The sequence below is a fragment of the Falco punctatus genome, assembly GCF_963210335.1.
Source record: "Falco punctatus genome assembly, chromosome: Z".
NCBI lineage: Eukaryota > Metazoa > Chordata > Aves > Falconiformes > Falconidae > Falco > Falco punctatus.
Genome location: NC_137586.1, coordinates 3,843,998 through 3,865,940, shown reverse-complemented (window position 1 = coordinate 3,865,940; position 21,943 = coordinate 3,843,998). Strand labels below are relative to the sequence as shown.

The following is a 21,943-nucleotide window of genomic DNA, read 5'->3' as shown; positions in this document are numbered from 1 at the left end:
TACTGGACTATCTTTTAATTAATTTGATCACTTAGGAGTATGAAATTACCATCTTTGTTCCAGTAGTGCAATGTTAAATGTACTGTTTACAGTGGGAGTTAAGAAAATACCTGGTATGTAATTGCTCTGTGGTTCAATTCCAGCTGGGAAGTTAGTGTTTTCAGGAATGGAATGGGTATAGTCATCAAGAGGTGGAAGCTCCGTTAGAATCTCAGTGTGCCGTGGCACTAGTACAGGAGGCAAGACTGGAAAAGCAAAATTCAAAGCATTAGTAAGATCCTGACAATACATGTTACTGTGAGCTAAAAGAAAAAACAAACATCTAAACCATCTAACAATTTTTTCAGATGTTTTGAAATTTTCTGAATCTCAGTACTGCTCATACTACAACTGTACTACTAGTTACTGGAAGAACAGACTCCTGAGGTGCCTCCCAAGTAAGGCTATTCCACATTAGCAAAGGTAAGTCATCTCTATTCTCCTTTTCCATCTGGACCATACTTAGCCCGCTGGAAACTGCTAGCAGTACTAGAAGTGTTTATCAATGCATTTGTTGTGTTCAACACATTTGTAGACATTTTTCAGTAATTTTACTATTAAAAACTTTCAGGAGATGGTATTCTCAAAAGCTTTATCTCCAAGAGTCTTGCACTTTTGGCAAGAGAAAGCAACACCTTTCTCTTTTTCGTTTAAAATGCTATGCTGGAAACAAGTATGTACAGCTATACAACGTCAGAAGCAGTCTTCCTACCTGGTGTCTCCACTCTCTGGTAGTGGTAAGGGTTTACACATACTTCATCCTTTTTAAGATTAAAAGCATATTCACAGTTTTCAATTGCTTTAAGTTCATGGTGACTGTGAAGATCTGGCCAGCGCCACAAACGACAGTAAATAACATGCGGTAATCCTTTACGATGAGATACCTGTAGACGGCCATCGAGAGATCTATAGGGGAAAGATGTTGAGAAGTATTTACAGACTGCATGCTGTCGTCTTAATCACTCAAGCAACAGGGTACACGCATGGGATGGGTAGTTCGTGTATTCTCAGAATTCAATGGATTGACACTGCTAGTGACATTTATACTCTTGTTAAAAAGCTTCAAATGTGATAAAAATGTTGGTATCAAGCAGTGTCTTAACTTATTTTTGAGTTGCTCAAATTATTGCCAGTGAATTTAGAGTTCATTAAAAGCCACTTTACCTCCAACCAAGTATTACGAATGATTGCTTCATATACTTTTTTTTTTTTTTAATGTAGAAGACAGTTGGTTTAAAAGAAAAAAAATAATCACACACTTTAACAGTCCCTTCCACTGCTAAACCTCAAGGCTTTGCTGTGGCATGGATGCTTTATGGCTTTAAGCATAAGAATTCCCACAGAAGGACTGCAAATAAGCCTATAAGCAGTCAGCTGCCCAAGTGATCCACATGGCAGTGTAACTGTAATGCAAAAAGCATGAATGCACATCTTGTAAGGGCTGTACAGTTTATCTTCTTGACTTCATCTGCCTTGCTACCAGCTGAAAACGTTTTGCTAGTTTTAAGACAGACTGCATATGCTTACACAAATGCAGATGTTTATGATTGTTATGGGATGGGAGACAAACCTCAATACACAAATCAAGTAATGTGACATGAAAAAATAAAGACCCTGTTTAGAATTTGTCCACCATTAAACTACTGAAGAATTTACGAACAATTCTTTAGTAGCTCGTATCTGAGCCAATTAGCAAGATTTAACTGAAAGCTTGTGGCATACAAAGCAGTTTAAACACTTTGTAAGATTAGGTCTAAAGAATTAAGTTTCCCAAGTTTGTTAATATAAATACCAAATCACATTAGAGCTTGCATTTAACAAGTCTTCCCACTCTTTCATTAGCACTGGCATAAAAAAGGAATATTCCAGAATTAAGAGTTTCATTGGTCAAAACATCAGCTGAACACACTTGGATTTCTACACTGGCAAGCAAATATTTTAAAATGCTGTACCATGAGAGGCCTACGAAGCATTTTAGTCTATTTTACAGCTAAAGCATCCCATTACAGACCCTCCAAAGCCAATCCCTCCCACAAGATTTCTATGATGCGAGAGAGGGCAGAATATTCACCTGGTTTGTTCAGAGAAGCTGTAAAGGCCTGTTGTATCCCACTGATCTATCGTGTTTGGTGTACTCAGTCCCCAAATTTCAGAGCAAGTGCTGTGCATAAATTGAAAACAAAAACAAAAAATTGATATGAATATGGAATATGGTTATTCAAAACACCATGATGTCAAACATGGAAAAATGTACAGAATACTTCCTTTCACATAGAAGATAGAGCATTGTTAGACTTGCATTTAAACTGACATCTCATGCTATATTTTCTATATGAAGGAGGCTATCAAAATGGAACATGTGATTCAAGGTAAATGATGTTTTTAAAAGGTGAACAAGTTCTCTGGTTTTAAGAGGTCAATACAGTTGTAATGTTCCTTAAAACAGGCAAAACTTCCTCAGCCTAGCTCTCACAAAATTCAATTTTAAAGGGTAGTTGCTGAGTTGGGTTTTTTTTGGTTTTGTTTGGTTTTAAACATAAGCATCCCTAAGACTTCAAACAAAGGCCATGTGTATCTGAAACTGAACATCACAATCTAACTTTCAGGTACAACCACTTCAGCATTAACATCATTCTCCACACACATATTGATTTGCTGCTTTTCCCAAAACAGAAAAGTTCTAACTCTGAAAAAAAGCACATGTAGCTGATACTTCTCACTGTTTCTGTACCCTCCTTGCTTAAAGTAGTAAATATTCTTTTCCATTGTACAAAAAATATCATGTTCATCAGTTTTACCATGTAGCATTTTAAGACTTGACTACAGAATAACAAAACTTTTGATTGCTAAATCAAGCAGGAGGAGAGAAAAGACAACTAACTCTTTACCAAACTGGTTCAATGACAAGATCACAACAGTAATGAAAAAGGAGCCTTCAGTCAAAGGCATGAACTAAATGCAGCAGTAAATTTAAGCAATGCAAGAAAACAGCATGGGCTTGTAAACGGGCAGCAGGCTTTCAGAAGCATAAATCAAGCTCACCTCTATCAGAGACTTGCTCTGTGACCACTGAAAACTGACTGTTTCTTTTATATAAGTAACACTCAGCTAGACTTTGCGCCTCAGAAAGGAAGAGAACTTAGTTCCCAAGTAATTTACATACCCACTTCCTAATTGCAAAGCCTGAAGTTTGACTGGCTGCTACATAACCTTTAAAAATTATGGCCTCTTGAAAAGTTCTTTCTGAAAAACAGAAAGAAAAATCCAAGTTTATGAAACTCCTGGTTTTAAATAGGCATTGCAATTTAAATCTAAACTATTAAGCTTAGCTGATATACTCACAAATTTGGACTGAACGCTTATGGGAAGAGAAGCGAGGTAAGTATTTTTCTCTTCCCTACACAGGGAAAATTCATCAGTGTTATGAAACAAAACAGGAGACAGCACAGCACTGTACATAAAACCACTTTCAGGGCTGACAGCCACCTCAATTCCACGGTGAATTTAATAAAACAAGTATGGCCTATTGATGAAGGGAATGAATGGTTCTTCCTCCCTTCTTGCCAGTCCACATGCCTCATTTCCAATGCCATCCCAGGGAAGCTGAAACATCCATGCAATCAAGGAGCAACCCAAATCAATAAACTGGCTATCTGACCACAGAACCTATGTGGCTCAAAATTTGTGTTTTCAGAATTACTTTTCAGCCAGATCAGTTGTTCTACTTACTGTGGAGCTACCCAAGCACTACAAAGGAGGAGTGAGAGTAAAATTTTTGGCAGCAGCCTGCATTTATCAAAAATAAAAATGTTGAATAAAATATAGCCTTTGACATTTTACTGATTATGACACAAGCAAAATCTTGTACTAGCCGACTTTTTGTCTACTAGAGAGCAGCAGACAGCCACAAGCAAAGGCCCATTCACTGACATACATCCAGCTCTGCAAGTAAGCCAACTGTCCTCAACAAGTTACATCCACCTCAGATGCAGGCAGCATCACAGCTCTCCAGAAACAGTGGGCCAAAGAGCAATACTGACCATCTCCACGTTAGTGAGCCTGCGACCTCTCTTTTTCATATTCTTAAGACGCCTCCAGGATGGTGGGCTGCCAGAAGCTGCCTAAGGATTGAAATAATTGTCCCAAAGACACAGGGGCAGCCTGCGGGACACCAGGCAGCAGCCCTGAACTGTACTGTGTCCTTAAATAGGCATCACTACTGCTGGTAAGACAGATCATCATGCACATTAAATTACAAGAACAATCAGCAGACACAAAGCCTGCTGCATATTAATTGACATAGTCAGCTCTGACAGCTTACTACCTTTGAGCAATAGATCCTTTGTACAAAGCAGCACTCCAAAGCTGATGCTGTCACACAGATTACATGTTCCCAAAATTGTGGGGTGCATTACTGGTGTAAGGATGACATGCCACGCGTTTGCTTCACAAGACTTTTAAGAAAGCACATGCAGAAGTAAAATTTCATAGCCCTTGACAAAGCATGCTGAACAGAACAGTATTTTATATTGCTAACCTCTTTATAAATATTCAAACTATCAAAGCTGACAGCATATTTCACAAGCTACGGAAAGACAAACAGTATCCTGAAGTGACTGTGTGACAGAGACATAGCTTGCTATGAAACTGGATGCTGTGGAGGGAGGGCAGGCGATGACGTACAGAAAAAAGTGACCAGTTAGAGCAAACCTGCTGCAATATTCAGCAGCTTAAATGATAAGCTGTCTTCCAGGATGTATCCCTGCTTAGAGCTGGGATTAATATCAGTGTTACAGCGGCTCATCTAAGCTATGACTATACTCCAACTCGAATAATCTACAGTCAAAACCAGAAGTGCCTGCAGGAAAATATTACTGTTCACAGGAAGAAACCTCTGCGGAAATGAAGTGGCCTCCCCACTCCCCAGATCACATAAAAGATCCACTGCCTAAAAGATGCAAGACTGTCCCCCCACCACATCACCCGGTCGATAAACTAAGGTTCTTGGTATTCACACACACGCACACCAAATGAGAACGAAATTTCTCACAACCATAAAAAGCATACTTCGTACATAGCGCTTCCATGAAAGGCCACAGTATGTTCATTCATACGCAAGCAACAGCCTGACAGAGGGCACACACACCTACTCATCCCAGAAAGGTGGTAGTTGTAAAGAAGGTGACAGCATTCTGAAAGATGTTTTAACAACCACCAAAACCATCTAAAAGGGAGACAGGAAGGGAGACAGGAGGTACAGACATTTTAGTAGTACAGAATGAACACCTTGAAAATAAATAGCAGGCATTCTCTCCTAAACCTGCCTTTCTGAAACATCCTAAATCCCTTGTGATGTAAGGAGTTCTTCTGTGCCTTAGTCCATGAAGAATTTATAAGAATCAGGGACTAACATCTGTACTCATAAGTTAAGTCTTGTCTGGAAACATTCCTAGGCCCTGGAACACGATTGTGTATGCTAGAAAGCTGCTAGGACATTCCCTAGCGCTAGGCCATGCCAATTACTGTTCTCCCACACAATTCCCAGGTTTGAGTCGCACACCATCGGGACCACTCGCACCGGGCAGTTCAGATGTTGCCACCCTGCCCTGCTAGCTAAGAGTTTATGGACAAGACAGCCCTGAGCCAGTTGGCCATGGTGCCTGGGAATGTTCCCAGGCACATTTGATTTATTAGGAGGGAGGCAGCCAACACATATCACCATTTCACCTTTAGAAAGCAGACTGCCCTCAAACCAAAGCCTAGAAGCACACTTTGGGCTTCATGTTTTACCAAAGAAGTAAAAAAGAGAGGGTTTTGGTTTACAGCTTGCTATATACTGCAGCCTGGTAAGCCACCACTGTTTCCAAAATACAATTTGGCTCCTGCATCTAAGCTGTACTTAAATCTTTCCTGTGTAGACAGCACAAATATACTCCAAAATACAAGCTTCAAGCTAATATACTTCCTCCCACCAGAGCAGACAGTTTCATTCCAAGGAGCACTTTCATTGCTGTTCTCAAAACAATCTGTCCGTTGACAGAAATGAGGTCAACTATACAAAAGCTAATATTTCTATCTTTTCAACACTAGCTTAGATTAGCAAATCACCATGTTCTGTGGACTCTAGCACTCTTCAGAGCAAGCTTGCTTGAATACTAGGTTGTTGCTTTTGAAGACCGCACAAAATAAATTAATTTATTATAAGGGTCTTCAGGGATATAAAGCACCAAGTTGGTTCAGTTTCCCAGGTGTTCTGAAGTTCTAACAAAAGAAAACTGTTTCCCAGAGAAAGGAGAAATGCTTAAAGGATAGCTGCAAGAAATAACAACTTTTTGAGACCCAGTGATTTTCAGGGAAAAGTCAAAGTCTAGCAGATGTCTAGTTAAGCTACTACACACTAAACCTGGGACAACTCAGTCCTGCAATTCCTATATCCCAGGACTGACCAGAGGGCTGATGTGGCGAAGAAAGGGTCAGACAAGTTATATTACTGGGTAGAATCAAAGCTTCCCAAAGTCAGAGCCTTCCCCTAAGTGGAAAGGGTTTCAAGGGTTGGCATTTCAACATGACTTTTCATCTGTGTATAAGGAGCAACATCTCAGATGATACTGTACAATTCTGGCAAGAAGAATCTTTAATGTGTCTATCAGCATGCAACAGCACACAGTATGCCTTCACTTCTTCCATTTCATCATTTCCTTTAACAGGAAAATCTGAGTTCCAAAAAAACTCTACTCTGGGCAAGAAATTACCTAAACAGCAAAGAGCTCTAGTAATGCTTCACAATTTTGAGACAAAGTGCCAAAACTGCCTTTCTTCAGCAAGACACAAAATACTGACACACACAAGAAAAAATGCAGACACAGGAAAAGCCTAAATATCAAAGATAACAAAAAAATATTTGTATTGCCTAGTCTACGTATCACAGATGATGTTCCCAATCAGCATCAACAGCACAAACTATCTTAGTGGAATAATAGCATCTGTAGTCTACTACAAAACTGGACTAATCAAGTCCCAGTTCAAATACAGATGAATTATTGATCTGCCCATGAAGAATGAACACTGACAAACATGGTCTGTGCCACACTCTTAAGTAAGCAATATGATTGCTTGCTTTAATTTGTTATAGCCCTGTTGGAGGAATCCAATATCAAGTCCATATCAAATTCTGTAATAGCGAGATATAAACTACATGGGATGAAACAGCTCGAAGTAATATATTATAGGCACATTCAGGAGTTCAAAAATACAGATGGATGTCATCTCAAATGGGACACCCTGCCCAAAAAGAGATTTTCATAATCACAATATGATTAAGTGGTAAAGTATGCAGATCCATCTAGGTAAAAAAGGGAACAGGATAAGGCTGAACAGGCCAAGATAAACACTGCCAATCAGCATATTAATATTAGGTCTGTGCCAGTACAATCTGATCTTAGTGAATGTAGAAATCCGTTTGCAACCTGGCTTGCAGCAGCAGTAATTCTGAACTAGAAATTTCAGCAGCTGGACATGCAGCTACACAGAACAATCCACAGTCTCCTCACTGATGTCCATATGCCAACTAAGAAAATTACCTCAGGTTGGTACTCGACCTAGGTTGCTTCATTTTGTTCAGCTTCCCAGCACAGTTAAAAGCCAGATGTACTGATGCACATACTTGCTTGGATCTGTACAAGTACTGTCCAAACAGCCATGACCACAGCATCAAACAAGCTGGTGCCTACACATGGCACTGTGCTGCACATACTCCAAGTCATCCCCATACTTTCCCCAAGTGCATTTGCAAAGTAGAAGATATGAGGGATAAAGCTGGTAGGTCTCATTGATACTGTTTTATAGAGATGCTGTTTTATTTGAGGCTATAGCTGAAAGAACCCAAAGCCAGCAAGAGCTTTAAGCAGTACCCTACATGCACCAAAACAGTAACACACATGCTTAGGCTGATATCTGTATATTACATGTTGTTGCTACTATGAATTTATTACTGGTTTTTACTGAGACAGAATGAGCAAAGCAACTACCCCACTACTAAGACTGTTTACGGTATTGGCAACGCTGTGTGCTCTAGGTATTTCTTGTACTAAATGAAGTGCTCGCAACAAGTATGACAGAGGAAAGCAGGCAGAACCACTTCACAGATATTTACATATGAAGTACCAAAAAGTCTATACAGAAGTTGTTAAATACTGTCACAATTCATACATAACTGCAACTCCACTTTCTTCTTCAAAGTCTTGCAAAGTGGAACAGCTCTAAAGGAGCTAAAACAGAATTCAGTTGACAGCTTCCGCTTCACCTGAAGTGCCAGCACTAGCAAGATGACAAATAAAACCTGAAATACAAATACCTTCATGGTAGTCAAAGCCTGTATTATACAGGAATCATTACAGAATGGTCTTGGACATTTTACTTGCTTATTTGTGAAGTATTACACTGAACATCTAGATTATTCCTGAATCTTTCACATCTTTCAGAACCTACAGCCACTACCAAATTTGCAAGTACATGTGCAAAGTAATCTTCTCCATTTGTCTTTCTCCTGCATCTTATAATCACAAGCCTTTCTTCCACTGAATCTAATTTGTCTTCCCCCTACATTTTCTGAGGCATTTGTAGTGCTGGAGCTGTGACTGAAATGAGAAATAATTTCAGTAAACTGTGATAGTACCTCATTTATCATTTTAACTTCCATTCTCATATCCCACTTCAGTTTTCAAATTCTAGAATTCTCATGCAAAGCCTTCCCTAAAAATGCGAGCCTGACATTTGTTTTCACTCACATTTTCACACAAAGACTAAACAAGAAGAATGTAACAACAACAGAAAAGATGATCAGGTTTTCACTTGAACTAGAGAAGTTACTTAGCACAGTCATGCAAACACCTTTACACCAGCCTAACGTTTACAGAATTTAATGCCTCGCCTGATAATTTGTCAAAGGGGCAGAACAGCGGTGCAGAATTTTCTTCAAGAGCTACACCAAGCTATCCAAAATGGAGTTCGCACAGTAAGAAATGACCATTGCCTTTATGGAATCCCATTTCCTCATAACAAATGGGCAAATGCCATTGCTTTAACATTGCTCATGGCTGTTTCTGTAAAATTGAGTAGACAGGTTAAAGTCTGCAGACTGAAGATCTGCACCTCGCACAGTAATTAAAAAATAAAAAAAGTCCTGCTATGTAAGATCTTAGACCCAAGACTTCAGGCAGCAACATACTAAGCAGGAACACCACTATATTGGCTAAGGCTCTGGTTCATCACTGGTGTAGCTAGACTGAAGCTGCACTCCTGTGAAGATACTGTCCCATTACGCTCCACTGATACTAGCTCTGAGAAAAGAATCACTCGATGGATGAAAGAACAGAATCCTTCCTTTGACACCAGCTACCTTCTTCCTGATGCAACTGAGGATCAAAAACAGCTTGGAGGGAAGTATACCAAACCTTTGGAACTACCTCAGAGAGGGTCTTGAAGACAACAGCAATAGGAAAGACTGATTTGAAAGGCTTAGGTGTAATACAGGTGAAACAAAGTCCACAATTAAAATAGTTCATTGGCTTACATACAGTATCATATTCAGCAGAAATGACAGTTCCTACCAAATCTGCTCTATCGTGGTTTCTTTAATTCTGAGTTTCAAATGTGTAGTTGCCTTCATATTCTGACCTGACAGTCCTATCTATATACTGGCAATTAGCATTTCTCCCTATTACAACCTAAAATGTCTATGTACCAGACAGCAGCAATCTTAATTTTATCACCTGTCTTTAGTGTGGCTGGCCTAAATACCTCAACTACCAAAATGTATGTTGCTCATGGTTTCTTTTGCCCATACTGGGGATGACAGTAAAAAGGTTATTTGCACTATGCTCACTTAGAAAACATTAAAGAGATTTGCAGTAATAACGCAAATATTAAGTTACTTCCATGAGATATCTATTGTACTCTTCTTCAAATCTTACATCATTTGGCATGCCTGCAGAACTGACCGATCTTTTTACTTGCATCTCCATCATTCCATATTGCAGTGACAAAATATCATCTACTCATTTAAATGTACATAACTAGGCACACACATTCATCAAATAGCACAACTCAAAGCTACAGCAGCTCACTCCTGCATGTGAATGATGTGAAGTAATGTAGAGGTCCTGATCTCATTTTCTTGTAACAGAAAATGTAAAAATTCAGTAATTCATGAATGAAATAATGATTTTTCTTTCAAGCACCTGCTAGAGGGATGAGCTAGTATCTTAACCAAGGCTGAACAAAAAACACAAGTGTGAATTCTTCTTAAAAATTGTTTACACAGATCTGCAGTGGTACTCATTCTTCAGAGGAGCTGGACAAGGTTCTTCCATGGAGACCATTCTGTGACAAACACTGGGGCAGAAAAGGAGACCCCTAGAAAGTTCTGTAAAAGGCTAGTATTAGCAACCAGAGTGAATGGGTATTTACGAGTTTTAGGTACAGGTTGGTAGTTAGTCTGCTAACAGATTCTCCCATTCTTCAGAGGGGAAACAGAGCCTGTTAAGTCTAGGAAAAGGATATTAATTAATGTCTAAAAGAGCCCTGGTCTCCAGAAAAGAAAGCTCTTACAGAACTGAAAGCACAGGTTTCTCTCTCAGCACAAACTCAACAAAACAATAGTAAAACTGGCAGCTGGGGCATTCAGCTCCCACAGTTATGAGTGGTTCCCCAAGTGTCCCCAAACTCTTATTTAAGCAAATGGTCTTACACATATAACAAAAAAAGCTTGTTTTTCTCTCTCTCCCAGAATCCAAACCCAGACCTTTTTTCTGTGTGTTGCATATGCTTGAAGATTACTTGCTCAAAGCAGTAACTGTACTTTCTCTGCATGCCTCCCTCCTCCCTACATACACATTCAGGAATGGTACATCCAAGAAAGAAATGTTTATGCATGTACATATTTAGTGGAATTTAAACCAGGAACCATTACACAACTTCTCATAATCAGGATCCTTTTACGAATAAAGTTTACATAGAATTTTATACAGTACATTCAAAAGCATTACATCAAATAGAAAATGCAGCATCTGAACTGAGGAAAATTACTTAAGTAAACTTCCTTATAAATGGATGTATGCTAAAAAAGTAACACATCAAAATAGCCAGAAAAGCAGGAGACACAGGATACAATTAACCTCCCTAACACTGTGGGAAAAGAAAAAAAGTCATTGAACAAGTCCAATTTACTCCAGCTTAAACTTTAGGGATGTCCACAGGGAACTCGAAAGTGGAACGTGAGGTATGAAAGATATTCTGTTATAGCCTAAGACCTGAGCCACTCATTGCTCATTTCAGGGCCAGTAGCTAGTTTCTTCCAGTTTTGCAGAACACCAGGTCAACAAGTCATCTTGATGAACAGTATAGGCTTCTGTTGCCTTTTCTAAAGGCACACTTCTTGGTCACATGTGCAACAAACTGCCTACAAAGGCAAAAATACAGATATAAGGCAGGCCTCTTCAAAGCACTTTATCCTCCTCCCTTCTCCCAAATCCTGACATGCTAGCCCAGTGCTGTCAGACAAAATAAAGCAGCCAACAGTGTTACCTTTATTTTTCTCTCGATGCTAGGAGATGCTGGAAGGATAGCACCTCAAAGTTCAAGAGCAATTGTTCCAGGATGCCATGGAAACCAAGCAGAAGTAAAGTATTTATTTCTTTTCTTGTTGTCCATGTGGTCTGTTCAGATGAAGATCCTATCAAGGAGTCTTTACTCTGCTCAAAGTCAGGTGGTGAGCAGCCTGCAAACTTGTAAGCTTCTAAACAGCAAGGTCAAGCAGCACAGAGATGGTGCTCAGGACTGAGAAATAAAAGGCATGCGATACAGCTTGGTTTCAGTCAAGAGTCCGAGGGAGCTGGCCACAAGTCTTACGCTCAGAGACTGAAGACAGGGAGGATGCAAAAGCAGCCTCCGGAAATCATGAGCTAACAGCTTTGACGGGAAACTTGTCCTACAGTTCTCTACTCTCAACATACCACAGCCTTCAGCGGCTGCAATCTGTATCTCTCAAACTCTGAAGCAGTCTTACTGGAGATAAGATGAACCGCAACACAGGTTACTGCCCCCTAGTCACATGTTCAAAAACCACTAACACAATCAAGTGACTTCTAGACGCCCTGCACCTAGTGAGGGTGTCAAGTGTACACCAGCATTCATAACAGCAGCTCCTCAGAGACTAACCAGGCAGGAGGGGAAACAAACATGCAAAAAACGCAAAGAAAAACAGATTATTATATGGACCGACAAGCTCTGAGGATATGGATGTTTGTACTTTAAGACTGCATTCTTGGAAGGGTAACTTGGAATTCCTATGCTACTTTCCTTTGTGACGTTATTATATCCAAAATAATACAGCAATTGGAAAACCTTCATTGCAGCTTCTCACAGTATCTTTAGGAACATAAATACAGCACTTCAACTGGGATAGAAGTTTGTAAGTTTGAAACTCCCATAGCTGAAAGTACCATGTGCATTACGTATCTTTTAATATTAGTTTGCTTAGACAAGTTATCTGTATTTCATCTGAGAACACCACACTGGAAAATGCCTTCAGGCTTTCTGACAAAAGCTTTCCAGAGAACACGGGACCACCACCTCCTGAAAGAAATACAGGATCAAAACTCTGTTACTGGAGTAAAAGGAAGCATAACCAGGTACACACGGTCAAAAACCATCCATTTAGGAGAAGAATTAGCTCCATGTAGCTACTAGAGATGTTGCACCACATCATGAAGCAGGCAGCTATGAAGCAACTATGTTCAGCAACTCATTCTAGCTGAGAAATCACCATCTGTCCTCCACTCTCATTACACCATGCCTATGAGAACAGTTGATCAAGCAATTCATTTCTAATATTTAAATTATCACTGAAATGCTCCAACTAAAGAGACAGATGACTAGCATGGTCTTCCAGACTGGGAACAATATCAAGCTGTTAAATACCTTTCTTTCACTTACAAGTTACATCAGGAACGAAGAACCTAACAGATTCATCTCAATTTCATTTCACACCACGTGGTTACTTTTTTCTGTTTTGCATTAGTAAGCAATATCATGCAGTGAGTTAAGATGACACCCAAAGCAGTTTCACAGATTAACTCTCTATCATCCTTAACAGACCTAAAACAATCTGAGGTATCAAAGGACACAGTATCTTTATAGGAAGACATCTCCAGCACAATACCGGCTGATCCACAACAAATTAGTTTGTTAACAGCAGATAGCAATCTCTTAGAAGATGGTACTTTCAAAAGACATAAACAGAGCTTGGCATACACATTTCAGGATGTCGTGGTTTAACCCCGGCCAGTACCCAAGCACCACCAGCAACCAAGCACCACGAAGACACTTGCTCACTCCCCCCCACCCAGAGGGATGGGGAGGAGAGTTGGAAAGGAATATAAAACTCAAGGGTTAGAGATAACAATTTAATAGGTAAAGCAAAAGCTGCACACACAAGCAAAGCAAAGGAATTCATTCACTATTCCCCATGGGCAGGCAGGTGTTCGGCCATCCCCAGGAAAGCCGGGCTCCATCATGCATCTTGGGAAGACAAACACCATAATGCCAAATGTCCCCCCCTTCCTTCTTCTTCCCCAGTTTATACACCCAGCATGACATCCCACGGTATGGAATACCTGTTTGGCTGGTTCGGGTCACCTGTCCTGGCTGTGCCTCCCCCAGCCCTCTTGTCGGCAGGGCCCAAGGAACTGAAAAGTCCTTGATTTAGTATAAACATCACCCAGCAACAACTAAGAATATCAGTGTCCTATCAACATTGTTCTCACATCACAGCCAACACACAGCACTGTACTAGCTACTAAGAAGAAAATTAACTCATCCCAGCTGAAACCAGGACACAGGACTAGCACCAGACAGACATTTAAAAATGACCTTTATCTTGAGCTCTCTAACCAGTATTAGTCACAGTAGGTGAGGTAAAAGCTTTTCACACAAGCTAAAAGGTAAAAGCTAGCTACCAAGGGCCAAGTAAAATTTTTCTCAAGGACTCTGTCATCTGCCAAATGGGTTAGCGGCTGATGCTACCACATGAGTGGGCTATTTTGCAACTGATGGACAGCTGAAAAAACATGTGACATTTTGATTAACCTTCTCAAACTACTGGGTATTTGGGGTAGTGAGGGGGAGGGATTAGCTTTGCAAGACATTTATCTTGTCCACATTCCTTGAAAATGCTAACTTGGCAAAAAGATTACTCTTAGAACACCACATACAGGACCTTTTAATACCTCATTTCAAACTGAAGCTGCCTCTGGACAGCTTTTCCTATGAACCATACACCCTTCTTAAGAAACCCAGGAAGACAAATGAACACAGGATATATGAAGTGCTTTATGCTGGGAAGCCACTACAGCCAGAATGTCCCCTGCCACAACCTAAGCCACACACACCTAGCAGAAAACTGGTGAAAGAATACATTGAACTTGATCCATGTCCCAAACAAGAGACTATCTCTAAAGATGAGGCATATGAAAATTCAAAGAAACATAAGGTATTATATAACTAAGGCATGCAGCATTTCCCATAAGATATTTCAAATGAAGTTAAGGTTTGAGCCATAGAGGAAGCTTTCCCAAGCAACATACTGCTGAAGAGAACTGAATGGTCCTTGTGCCGTGATTGTTGCATCATTTTGCTAAACAATTAAATACAAAACCTAAGTCAAACAATGACATTACCATCACACAGAGTGATGTCCAGATTTTATGCGAAATATTAAAATAAAATTCACAGCTAGCAAGGAAGCCACAAAAAGGTTTGAAGAGTTTAATTGTTCAGATACAAGAAAGCACTATTTTTGAAGTGAATTTTGTGTTTGCTGAGATATTACATTGCCTTATGTGTTTAGCAAAGGCAAAATCAGGAAGGCAACTTAATAGCCAAGGTGTTTTAACTACAGGCCTCTGCTCTCGGGCCCAAAACAGAATACAGGACCCCATATTAGATACTGTTGACAGAAAATCTGAGTATGCAGGGACACCGTTAGAACAAGAATTAAAATCAATTTCCTGAGCTTTGCTGCCTAGAGCTAGACAGAACGGGCATGTTAAGATCATGGACAAGTCCTGAAGTCTTCAGCATCTTGCCCATGATCCATACCCAGAACACTCATCTAAAGACAATACCCACAAGCACTCTTGCCTCACATGCAATTGTTTAACAGTCAAAGCACTTTTCCAGGAGGTCCAACAGTTTCCTTTCCGCAATCCACCTAACAGAAGTCAACCCTGATCTACCATCTGCTCTCTGCTGAGGTGGCAGTTGCTCACTCTGTCCTATTGCAGCCAAAAAGATGATTTTCAAAGGCTTGAGGAACATTAGCATTCAATAAACAGTTACGCGGCTTCTCACTGCAAGTATACCTGCTTAAATCCTTCTTAGAATATGGTTACTGGCCAAAATGTCGAAGGGTTCCCATATGGTGAACAAACGTGCTGATACCAGGCTCCAGTAAAAATGTCTTCCTATCATTGAAGAGGCTATCACAGCATTTTTAAAACGGCTGCCACCAATGCAACTTGCAAGAGGCACGATCACTTCAGTAGGCCCTCTGCCCTCCTACTATATTAATCTCATTGAGACATGTAAGGAACAACAAAACACTCATTTTTGGTTACTAACTGTGCTTAGACAAGGCATCAGACTGCAAGATGGGTACATGGGACAAGCAGAACAACAGACACTCAAAATTTAAATACAAAGGAACTAAAAAGGTATTATTATTAGCTTTTGTGGAACTCAGCAGAACAGACACACTTGAATTCTTTCCCTGATATGGCTGTTAGGTTTATATTCAATTCCCCCCACACTACAGAAAAGGAGATGTATCAATAAGCTTTGATGGTTGAAGGTTGCACTGCAAAACACAGGTTTACACAAACACTGCAAGGTTCATAAGGCACTCCTGGAAAACATCATTAGGAGTCCATGAAATTAACATTTGGAGTTGCCTATTAAAGAGAAAAGACTTTTTCAACCAAAGACATGAGAGTCAAACACTGTTTCAAACAATTTCCCATCCATGAAGCTGCAAGATTTTACATCAGTTGACACCAGCCTTTCTTTGTGTTCCAAATTTCAGAATTACAGTCTAAGTTAAAAATTATTTCAAACATCAACAGAGGAACTTGACTTGAAGCCTCCCACAAAACTAAGAGGAAGTGAAGAACTGCTCTGGGATGTAACTCATCAGTTCAACTAAACATAAACTTTGAAATTCAGCATTTAAGCAAAATGCAGAGCTTGCTTCTTTTGCATCAGGCTTTTCTCTATCCTATACCGAAGAAAAGATTAGCCAAGTATCTGAAGAAATGGTCATTTTACCTACAATTATGGGCAACGTCTCCAGATGAAAACTTAACCTACTGAAACTCATTTGTCCATTTTGGAATATAAAGCCACAATTTGGAGGATCTTTTCTGAACAGACGCTGAAGTCAGATTACTGTGCAGCACTTGTTCAAGGGGATTTCCCCAATCTCATTGTTCTTCTGCCAATTTTGAAGCATATGCAGCGAGATGTGAACTTACTCCAGCTCCCGATTGTTCTCTCGTATCCTGCCAGTCTGCTTCAAACAATGTAGCATGACAGAAGCCAATGAAAGCTGTTCATGATGAGACTACGGCATTGTATGCAGTAAATTTTAGAAGTTTTCCACCAATCAGCACTGCAAGCAAGTCAGAGTAAGTGAACAGAAGCAAGGAGTAAACAAGACATGGGAAATTACTTTTATTAAATTAGCAGGTGTAGATTACAAGCAAGATTAAATCAGTAGGGAGCCCATTAACTAGCTATTTGTGTTCAAAGCTGCAGCAGTAAAAGAACTGCAGTATGTTGTTTACCCTATAAATTCCTCCTAGACTAACAACCTGAGCTACACAATTGGGAAGTTTTTCCCATAAAATTGCTCTGGTTGTCATAAAACATTCACACTAGTAAAAACAGCACTCAGGTGTTTTGTTGCAGAACCAAGAAAAATAAAATTGGCTGGCTTCTACAAAAGAAGAATATAATGAGGAGAGGAATCTTTGCCACACCTAAGAGCTGATCTGATATAAAGACACTAATTACCACAGTATGCCAGGGAATAGTTTAGCATTAACTTGGGCTGCCTAAACCCCCCAATTCCTTTATTGCAGGAGAAACAAGTACTATTTATGAGATAACTTGGGGCTCAGTACTGACAATAAAGAACACAACTTATTTTTCTTGAGTGACCAACATGTCTTCTTAATGGTAGCATGAGGTATCAGATACAGATATTATTCTTCCTAGTTAAGGGCTTTGTACCAGGATCCACTGAGCACGTAAGTCACTAAAGTAATCACAAGTAGCTATTTTTTCCATTTGCTTAAAATTCAGCTGCCCCAGCATCAGTTGTTAACCCGACAATTAAAGGCATACAAAAATCAGGCAAGCTTTAACACTTATTTTTGATTCTGACTCTTCCTGCTTCTTACCATTATGGCAGTCCTAATGAGAAGGAACGGTAACTTGAAAATAAAGAACTTTGATAAATTCCAACAACTCATCATCCCCAAATTTGCTTTCCACATCACTGATAGTCCAATGGGAACAATGCCTTAAACTTACACTCCCTAACCAAATAATAACAGCTTATACCAGTGAGGCAAAGAGGTGGCATTATTTACATGCCTTCCAGAAATTAAGCCAAATCTACAGGCTGAAAAATGAGAGCAAATTAAAAACTTGTAAGGTTACCTGGGAAAAAGCAGCAGAGCCAAGGCCAGAATGCACATCCCCTGAGCCCTTATCCAGTGTTCCAGTTTGTATATAATATAGTTCCCAAAATTCAACAGTTTCTCCTCCTGATTTGAGAGGCAAGCTCCTTTGAGCTATCCAGCATTTTGCTACTGACAAATTATCTTGGCACATTCACATTTTCACATGTTGACCCAACTCAAATAACAACATGCCAATACTTTCTGCTTGGCATACCAACTCTGTAACAAATTATGCGGGTAAGTCACACAGCTTCCTGAATTGTAGGAGCTTAAAACTGGCAGCCCTAAGTACCTTTGTTGAATACTCTTAAGACTTCCTTCTTCACGATGACATCAATATTATAAAATGCTGTAAACTGAACTACGTCTACACTAAAGTTTAATCTTAGTTACAGCAATTCAGTCCTCAACATCAGCCACAGCTGTGCAACAAACCAAGCTAACAGCTATGTTTCAATATTTTTAATAAAACCTCACTCAATACACTTGAACACAACCACTACTCTTCATTTCAATCAACACTGTATTAGAAGGCTAGAAAACTTAAGTCTTCAAGTTCATCTTCTAAAGAATGTCTTAGGGCCTTGCTGTAGCGTAGGTAACTGCTGTAATATGCAGTGTCGGGGCAGCGCCCTACTGATGCACATGTATTACTCTTTATACAGATACCAGGAATAAAGTCTTGCTGCTAAGTTTGAAAGGAAAATATGCTACTAGGAAAAAAAAAATGCATTATCATATGCTCCTACTAATCCTGCATCCTACTCTGCATACCAAATAAACTGATGCTATGAATCCAATAGGAGAAAGCAAACAAACTTTAGGCTACAGTGTGGATCTAGGAAGGGCTAAAGAGGGAATGACATTATTTAACTTCCTGGCTTACTCTGCTTTGACCATTCACTGCGCTCTTGTCACACACCCATCCACAATGGCTCCTCTCAATAAACAGGAGCTCACAACAGGGTTGACCAGTTCGCAAAACAATTTTAGTAAGAAATGCTTGAAGCACTCCTTACACACTGAGATTCAAAAAGGCATTTATTTAGTTTCTGAAGACAGGCACAACAAAGGTTGTACAGTTATCTAGCTCCTTTCCCAAGTAAGCATTTAAAAATATACATATAATTCAGGAATATTAATGCCAGACAAGCTGGTATTTCTACTTGATTAGTTTGTCTGAACAGACTTAATTCTCTTTCATCAGTTTAAGAGAAACTGAAAAATTTGAGAGTGACCACCAGTTCTCATTTTTAAGTTTAGTTTTGTGATAAAACACTAATTAAACTAATTTTTAAGATAGGTTTGTAGTTAAAGGAATGCATAAGAGTAGCTTTGAAACAGATGCAAGTAATGTCACCAATACTGTCTTACTGATTGCTGACCTCATTTAGAAATAGTTTCATAGAGACTTGAAGTCAAACTTGACATGATTTTTTATTTCCCCATTATGTGTCCATGCAAGCATCTAAAGGCGCTCTGCAACCCAGTGTTCAAACATGTCACTTTACACATAAGTAATTAGGGCTAGTATCTTTTTTTTCTATAAGCACAACATCCTGAACATTTAGAAAACTAAGAGCTACTGGACCCATTCATCTTTGGGCAGGAGATTGCCTTGGAAAACCAGGTGCCAGCTTCTGCCACCCCAGCTCGGAGAAAGGCTCCGAGGAAATTAGTGCAATCTCACAGAACTCTTTTTTTCTCTCTCTACACACTCACCCAGACTGCACAATACAGTACTATGGAACATGGACCAGTTGAAAGCTATCATCATGAAGTTATTGAAAGAAACTCTCCACACATGAAAAGGCACTCCAAAATATCATAAAAACACCCCTAAAGTCAATTGCTTTGCACTCACCACTTTCATCAACAGACTGCTCCTCTTGCAGGACCATCTTCTCACATTTTATGTTCAAGCAGTGCAGGTGGACTTCACTCACCTAGCAAGCTAACTGTCTGTTTCCTAGGCTTGAAATTTAGGCTGCACAACACCATTTACTAACACACAGCAAGCTGTCAGAGGAGTACGTACACACAGGGCCAACACCAAGACAAAGAGATGTCACACAGAACAGGAAGCCACTGCAAAGCACACCATCATTCTGTCCTCACTGCCCTGCAGAGGCCAGAGCCTGGCACAATGCACTTAAACACCAAGAACTTGCTTTAGTCTTTTACAGGGCATGTAGATACAACATTCAAGTCCCACTGTATTTATGGGACTGAGAAGAGCAAGGGCAATCTCATCTTCCTGCTAGACATGTCTTCCCAGTGGAACACATTCAATGTCTGCACAGCACCAGCTATCACAAGGATCAGGGGATTTTGAAACTAATTTTGGCCAACACTCCGCAAACTCTCAGCTATCTCTTGCCACACTTCCAGGAAGGATCTCTTTGGCTTTGTTCTAAAGCATAACTTTTATTGAAATTCCAACAAGAGAAAAGCAGAGGGGGCTCTGCTTCATCCTCAGTAATCCTGTCATGAGAAAAAGTAGTCAGCTTATCAACAAACAATTTACAAGCACGCTCTTCCTGTAATCTCAGCAATAAAAACAGTGCTTTAGTGTATTCTGATGTACTGTTTTAAGTATCTATACTTATTTCAGAAAGCTTAAGCTGTTCAACTATAGGTCTCAAACATTTATAGAACCAATTTACATCTAAGTGAATGCATTCAGACAAATATACTACATGGTTTGAGGATGTCCTTTACACATAGCAGTTCGCAATTTGTGAGCTATGATTAAGAATCAATGCCCATCCCCAACTCGAATAGTGAATTATCCCAGCTCTCGTACTAACAGTGCCAAGTTCTGTTTCTGGGAAAACAGACTTCACCTCTGTCTGGATAGCAGTGTTATTTTAGGATCTACTGTGCCAATCCAACTCCCTGCTGCTGTCCTGTTAGCTAACTCACTCAGAGCTTAGCAGCAGATGTTGGGAACTCTCCTAAAACAGTTTCCAGAGGAACCTTTCCCCCACAGTGTAATTGTTGAAACCACCCATCTTCTATGGTTTTAACTTGACAAGGAACAAAGGAATTTCTGTATTGCTGTCCTCTGAAATAACCTATTTTGGGGAAAGATCTTAATAACTGAAAACAATTCTGGAAGCTGCATTAGCTTGACAACTCTGCTCTACTGGTGATCAAAAACATCCTTAAAACTAGGTTACTGCATGCAGCTGTGTGATCACTTTCCTGACAAATACACCCAAGGAATTAAAAAAACATGCTAACTGGTAGCATGGATTATATTCAAGAAAAACCATGCCCTTTACACCTAAATTAGAAATTACTTTTTACTCAGGAGACGAAAAAGGCATCAAGGTGTCATAATTTTAAAAGACCTGTTTGCTCTCAAACAGCAGTTCCAAGCCAGCTGTCCCATCTTTAAACAGGTCTTCCCACCCCGCTCCCACTTTATTTCTGCTGTTAAATCCTTTGTACACACTGTGATCAGCACTACTAAGTTCCATGTATGGAGGCTCTAACTAATACAGAGAGCCAACCTTCAGAAAACAATTTTGATGTGTGCCATAAGCTGTGCCTAAGTTGCTTATCTTATGCATACCATATCCTAACTCACTGCAGGGAATGAAGAAAGGGCTGCAAAACAACTAAGTGAAGGAATAACACTAGCGTAACAAAGAAATCAATAGTTTCTTCAGAGAATTTTGACCATGTCAGATAGTCTTGCCTTCATGTGCTTGATGAACTTTCACCAGATTCTGCAGTTTTAAGTAGCTGAATCCTCATAGAATACATCAGAAATATATATATACACACACATATATATGAGATGTACTGGATTTATTTCCTGGACACTGTAAGCAAGTATAAGAAAAGAAGTTGTGTCAATAGCATTAGTCACTTTAACATCAGGAGCAGCCTTTTAGGCTTCTGTCATCACAAGTCACATGGAAAAGAAACTCCTGGATACATAGATTTTTGCTTCACAAAAACAAACAAACAACCCAAAAGCATTACAGGCTTCAGAAGCAGTCAATATGCACTACCACACATTTTTACTTTAAGGAAAAAAGTATTAGAAAGGTATTCTGAATGTAAAGCTTAATTACCATCAGCACGTTGTT

General features: G+C 39.7%; 1 protein-coding gene across 2 annotated transcripts in view; it reads right to left on the bottom strand.

Moving 5' to 3' along the window:
• The window catches only part of SMAD2 (SMAD family member 2), a 52,616-nt gene that overhangs the window by 13,473 nt on the left and 17,200 nt on the right, over positions 1-21,943 (bottom strand). Inside the window, exons 3-5 of one of the 2 annotated variants that reach the window (XM_080371624.1) lie at positions 2,111-2,200; positions 752-945; positions 111-245 (exon numbers count right to left, since the gene is read on the bottom strand). In XM_080371624.1, coding sequence (XP_080227750.1) covers positions 111-245; positions 752-945; positions 2,111-2,200 — 419 coding nt within the window. The remainder of the gene's footprint in view (positions 1-110; positions 246-751; positions 946-2,110; positions 2,201-21,943) is intronic. The other variant, XM_080371625.1, reaches the window with a different exon arrangement.